The sequence below is a fragment of the Micromesistius poutassou genome, assembly GCF_964030765.1.
Source record: "Micromesistius poutassou genome assembly, contig: SCAFFOLD_6704, whole genome shotgun sequence".
NCBI classification, from domain to species: domain Eukaryota; kingdom Metazoa; phylum Chordata; class Actinopteri; order Gadiformes; family Gadidae; genus Micromesistius; species Micromesistius poutassou.
The window spans coordinates 1210-7768 of NW_028180024.1; the positions used below are offsets into that span (position 1 = coordinate 1210).

At 50.1% G+C, this 6559-nt stretch overlaps 1 protein-coding gene across 1 annotated transcript; it reads right to left on the reverse strand.

Moving 5' to 3' along the window:
• Positions 1 to 560: 560 nt before the first annotated feature.
• Positions 561 to 5883, reverse strand: LOC311371203 (chloride channel protein 1-like; the record flags this gene model as incomplete). The annotated part of the gene is made up of 6 exons (XM_084489400.1): positions 561 to 638; positions 1768 to 1901; positions 2819 to 2947; positions 3748 to 3879; positions 4486 to 4732; positions 5827 to 5883. Coding segments are annotated over 6 exons (777 nt in total), but the record flags the coding sequence as incomplete, so codon positions are not given.
• Between the last annotated feature and the right edge of the window lie 676 nt (positions 5884 to 6559).

Here is a 6559-nt window from a genome sequence, read left to right on the forward strand (position 1 = left end):
GCTATTCTGAGGTTAAGGGGTTAAAGGTCAACACAGCACATCAGGCAGTGTCGGGCCGGGGGAGAGAGAATGAGGAAGAGATGAAAGGGGGAGAGAGAGACGGAGAGAGAGACAGAGAGAGAGAGCGAGAGAGACGGAGAGAGAGAGAGAGAGAGAGAGAGAGAGAGAGAGTGACGGAGAGAGAGAGCGAGAGAGAGAGAGTGAGAGAGACACAGAGAGAGAGACAGAGAGAGAGAGAGATACAGGGACATGGGAGGCAACTGTTAATACACATGCCAGACATAACCATCTTCCTATTAATACAATGAGACACAAACAGTGACTAAGTGTGAGACAGACTGCCAAAACAAAGACACAAGATCTATTAAGGGGGCTGGGCATGTGTGTGTGTGTGTGTGTGTGTGTGTGTGTGTGTGTGTGTGTGTGTGTGTATGCGGGAGAGACACAACAAGTCCAAAACAACAGACGCCCTGACAGAGAACATCTCCACCCCAGGGTTAGGGTTGGGGTTAGGGTTGGGGTTAGGGTGAGGTGGAGCTGGAACCAGGGTCTTGGTATACCTCGTAGACCCCGGAGAAGAAGGACATGCAGCGGCTGAGGACCGCCGCGCAGATGCTGGCGATGTGGACGAAGGGGCCCTGGAGACACAGGCGGAGAGGGGGGGAGATCAACACAGAGACACAAATACATACCATGGTGTAGGGTCCGTGGTGTGGACAGCGGGACACACGTGTGGCCGGGGTGCGGAGAGTTTAAACTAGGACACGTTGTAACAATGGTCCGTATAAATCAGGTGGTAATTGGCCTGTTTGACGGAGGCCCTGGCGCGGCACGAGGGGGAAACGGACCGGGTTTGTGGAGTGGCTGAAAAATGGTTGCAGTCCCACGGGACAAAGAGGAAAACATGACAGCGGGTGATGGATTATACAGTCTGGAGGAATGGATGGCTGCTCGGAGGGGGAGGGGAGGGAGGCACAGGGTGGGGGGGGGGTTGAATGTTTGGTGATGAGGATGAGGAAGAGGAGGAGGAGGAGGAGGAGGAGGAGGAGGAGGAGGAGGAGGAAGAGGAAGAGGAGGAGGAGGAGGAGGTAGGGGACCAATAGGTGATGAATGATCATTACGTATTGGTCATCCCAAAGGCTATATTTAGGGTCGGAAGGAATAGAGAGAGAGAGAGAGAGAGAGAGGGAGAGAGAGAGGGAAAGAGAGAGAGAGAATGAAAGAAGGAAAGGTGGAGAGTTGGAGGTGAACTTAAGTAAACACAATAGTGTGTTTCTTGGTAGATGACACTTGCCTAGTCATAAGAGTGTCACTGAACTGAATCATTGAAGTGTACACCTGATAATATGTTGTATGTGAAAGTGTGTTAAAGACTGTGTTAAAGAGTGAGTTCAAGAATGAGTTCAAGAGTGTGATAAAGAGTGGGTTAGAAAGTGTGCTAAAGAGTGTGTTAAAGAGTTGGTTAGAGTGTGTGTTGAAGGGTGTGCTATGGAGTGTGTTAGAGAGTGTGTTAAAAAGTGTGTCAGAGTGTGTGTCAGAGTGTGTCAGAGTGTGTATGCGGGTGTGTTAAAGAGTGTGTCAGAGAGTGTGTGTCAGAGTGTGTGTTATGGAGTGTGTTAGAGACTGTGTGTCAGAGTGTGTGTCAGAGAGTGTGTGTCAGAGTGTGTGTCAGAGTGTGTCAGAGTGTGCATGCGGGTGTGTCAGAGAGTGTGTGTCAGAGTGTGTGTCAGAGAGTGTGTGTCAGAGTGTGTATGCGGGTGTGCCCACCTCCTTCCCCACTGGCATCCCACTCCCCAGGCCGGCGGTGAGGCCGATGACTTTGGCCACGAAGGCCTTCAGGGTCAGGTACTCCTTCAGGACCACGCCCCGCAGGATAGTCTTCAGCTCGGGGATGCCAGAGCCTGGCTCACAGGGAGAGAGACAAGCACACAGTCAGGTACTCCTTCAGCCCCGCAGGATGCTCTTCAGCTCGGGGATACCAGAGGTATGAGGGAGAGAGACAAGCACACGGCGTCAGACTAACCACAAAGGCGTGGCAGAGCGTTAAAGTGGACGACTACGGAGAAAAACCGGGATCAGATAACACTAAAGACCATGAATAATGAACGACTCCCCATTAGATGAAAAGGAGAGAAAAGAGATAAAAGAGAGGGAGACTATTATGGTGTGTTCGAGATGCATCGTACACCGCGTGCACGAGTTGCTCTTGTGACGTAATTTCCTGGCTTGTAGCACTTATAGCGTTCCCGTTTGTCTTTGTGGGCAGCGCTACACGACGAGTTGGGGAAGAAGAGTCATTGGCTAGCCATTGTAATTGTACAACAAAACAACACAACTTTACGTTGCATTGCACATACAGCAAGACCGTGCAATGCATGAATTGGTGACCGGATTAAAGCAGCAATGTAATCAAGTGTGTAAGAGCATTTGAAATCTACATTTAAATGACCAACGTGGTAGAAATACAAAGAAGATAAATCTCTTCATGGGCGCAGCCATTTTTGTTGTCGGGTCGTACGGTCAGCCTCACTGACCTCACAGCCTCACTCGCTTCCGAGTGGGGCCGACCAATAGGGGGCGTTCCGCCGTGAAAGGCCGCAAGAAAGCTTGGAGATTCCCCACTTGTGCAACCCGTGCGGTTGGTGTACGAGGCATCAGGAACCCACCAATATGCTGTTATATCCCACCCTGTAGTCCATCGCAGACTCTTTCATCCAGAGCCACCCAGGTTGAATTCAGTTACAGGTCATTCATGAGCAGGTCAGGGCATTTCTAGGCTCGAGGACCAAACCCCCCCCCCCCACGCTTGATGTCCTACCGATGGCCTGGGGGGCGACCAGGTGGCAGAAGAGCGAGGCAAAGGTGACGAGGATCATGGGGTAGGACACCCAGGCCAGGTACTGCAGCGCCACGTTGCCCGCCAGCTCTCCGTGGACCCACTTATAGGCTGGGTGGGGGGGGGGGGGGGGGGGGGGGGGTTCACCGCGGGGTCACACACAGCCGGGAGAGGGGGGACAGACGGTAATGCATTAGTACATCCAAGAGGGGACAAATTATTCATTTAGGAGGTAGAACTGTGTGTCTCTCGGAGGTAGAACTGATCGGATCATCGTTCGCCAGGGCCTTCTGCAATACTCTCCCTACAGCCTAGCCTTTCTGTGGGGGAAAGGACATGGAAGTCAACTCTATCTCCTTGTTGTTGGTGGTGAAGATGGGTGACGCGTTGTTATTAGGACAAGCAGGTACATTTGCCTTTTAATCGTTTCTAAAAGTCAAATTATAAACATTGAGTTATGAATCTCAGGGGAGAGGGAGTCGATGTTTTACCAGGGAAACATAATCCAGTTTGCTTGCCCTTGAATAAAGACGACCTTGCTCCCAGCTTTGGGAATGCCTCTCTCTCTCTGACTCACTGTGTGCCGCAGCTTAAAGAGAAATCCTTCAGAAGATTCTAGATTCAGCAACCAATATGATGCCAATCATACTGCAAAATGTACCTCAGATGACTTTTTACACTCATATATACATTGATATAAATGTATTATTATTTCAACCACCATATGTTTTACTTTAATATAATCTGACTTTTTATCTGTCTTGTATCTTTAATGCATTTAAACTTAGCGGTGTGATTTTCTAAATTGTAGCATTGTAATTGGAGCACACTTTATGCTTATAAATGTGTTCCTCCCTGAATAAACCCTGGATTGAGTCTCCTGGCCTTAATGACAGACCGCGGTGGGCTACCTTGTAGGCTCTTGGCGCTGGTGTAGTCCATGGTCCAGCTGACCAGCGCCATCGTCAGGCCCAGCAGAACCAGGAAGATCCAGTCGTCCCCCATCTTTTTGACGATCTGCCGCCATACACGAGCCAAACAGTCTGCGAGACGCACACGCGCGCACACACACACGCGCACACACACACACACACACACACACACATACATACACGTCTGTGTTTGTGCGTGTGTGGTGTGTGTGTGTTCTAAGTGTGTGTCTGTGTGTGTATGCCCAGTGAGCGTGCCCAGTGTGTGTTTGGGTGTGTGTGTGAGTATGTGTTTGGGTAATGATGTGTTTCTCTGTGGACATTTTTTAGCAGTCAGGCTTAAGCCTGAGTGATTTATCCCTGTGAATTATCCCTGGGTTATTTACTGAATATCATCTTTCACTGCGTGCGCCGAGGTCCACTTCTCTGCAGCGTGTGTTCTCCCCAGAGCTCGCCCACCGTGACCTTCAGCACCAACCTTGGGTCTCTCTAACACCCACCCAACCTAAAGGGAATCTATCACCGCCCAAACCTGAGCACCATCGTTCCCTGGTAGCCTTCCTTCTTCAGGATTCAGGGCACAATGAGCTGCTTCACAATCAGCTCCAATTCATGACATTTAATCCCTGGTACGAGGACGTATGAGTATTGATGGTAGACAAGAGACTCCTGATTGACCGTGGACGGACGGCCACCACTACAGCGTGCTGTGTGAGTCACCTTGGCATTTGGAGTAGGGCCGGGGCTTCTGGGTGGTAGAGGAGGAGGTGTGGGACAGATGAGATTCCAGCGCGGGGGGCTGGTGCTGCTGGCGGTGGCGGTGATGGTCGTGGTGCCGCCGGCCGTGGCCTTTGCGTCCAGTTTCCATGGAGTCGTCTCCCGCCTGTCGCCATTGTTTCTCTGTCAGCAGGCGTGCCGCCTCTCGTCTGGCAAAGCTTCCCAATTGTTCCCTGTACTCTCCGTACAGCTGCAACCAGAGCAGGGGAGGGAAGACTACGTTACCCATGATGCTGCGCCGGGTTTGGAAGCGTACCACAGAAGGATGACATAAGCATGTTTGCTTCTGTTAGCGGCACTTGGATTGTCATGAATTTGAGCAGATCATGTTAACATGTTAACAGAACAATTAGATGGGACATGGGAGAGAGAGGGAGAGAGATAGAAAGAGAAAAAGAGAGATAAGCAAAGTGAGCCGGTGGGGGGGGCGGGTGTTGTAGCAAGACTTAGCCAGAGAGAGGTGGGAAGAAAGAGAGAGAGTATAATATAGATCAATATAGAGAGGGAGAGAGAGGTGGAGACAGGAGGCAGGGAGAGCAAGAAAAAGAAAGAAAGAAAGAAAGAACGAAAGAACGAAAGAAAGAGAGAAGAGAGCGAGAGAGCTAGCGATATGGAGAGCGAGAGGGGAAAGGTCAGCGTCTGACCACCTAGACTGTGTGGAGCAACCTGTGAGTCTTGGGCCACAGCAGAAAGAGACAGGGAATGTGCGGCGTGTGCGTAAGGGATACACATCAACCTGAATCCCCTGCCAGACAGAAATAGACAAAACGGGCATACAGATCGGAAAAACCCCCTCCCTGGGAAGAGCCAGAGGCTGGAGGGAGGCCAACGTAGCCAAGAGGAAGGGATCCTGGACCGGAGAACATTCCACACCTTCCCTTTCCTGCTCACACACACACACACACACTTTCACTAGCTCTCACACCCACGTGCATGCATACCCAAATTGACAATCAAGCTGATATCCTCACCTTGTAGACATGCACGCACACACACACACACACACACTCGCACGCGCACTCCCGAGGCGAGCTGATGTGCTTCACCTTACACCGCGCTCCCCTTACACTACGCCGGCCCTACTATAAACCCAGAAGGACCCGGCCTGTCCACCGCAGATATAAAGTGCAACCCAAACCCTCGGGATCACATGCCCCTCCCAGCACGACCACGGAGCGGCACGGAGGTAACTCATACAGGGTAGACCAGTCCCCCGCGAACATTAGACCCCGCAGGATCCCAGTTATAGACCAGCCACCTGACTCACGGAGACGGTCACATTACCCCGGCGCTCACCGCCCCGCCGCGCTCCTCCTTCCAGCCGAGGCTGTCTCTGATGGGCTGAAGGTCGAGGCGTAGGGATAGGGAGTCAATAGAGCTTGCTGTTGTTTAAGTCATTCCGATGACCCGAGGAGTTGTATTGCTGCACTTGACTCATTGTCGTTTTTATCGTGAAGTCATTGAGCTTAACTGTTTTTATTTTTGACTCTGACATTTTTTAAATTTTGTTTTTCTTAGGATAACTTTTCATCATAAATTTTTATCATAATAGTAATGAAAAAATAAACAGATAATAATCATAATAATTAATAATACTAATGATTATTATTATTAGGATATTTGCGTGTGATGTATTACCGTTATTTGTAGTAGTAGTTGTTGTTGTTAGTTGTAGCAGTAGTATTTGTTATAAATTGAAAAACACAATTTGATTATTGCACATTTGTTGCGATGTATTTTGACCCACCCAAAACGTTGACACTAACCCTAACCCTAATGTAAAGGATTGTCCTGAGAAGACTCTTGACGGTATATATGTGGTGTAACAGAGCTCCCTGCAGCTATAGCATACACAGTTGGCCCGATTGAAGAAGTGCAGTCACGTGGCGAGCCGACCAATATAGAGGTGTATAATTAATACTTGGACCCAGAGCAGGTGCTTTGCATTCACCCTGTCAAGGGCTCATAAAGAGTCTTGGACTCCATCAGCAGGCCTCAGCCCTGCTAATCACGGTGC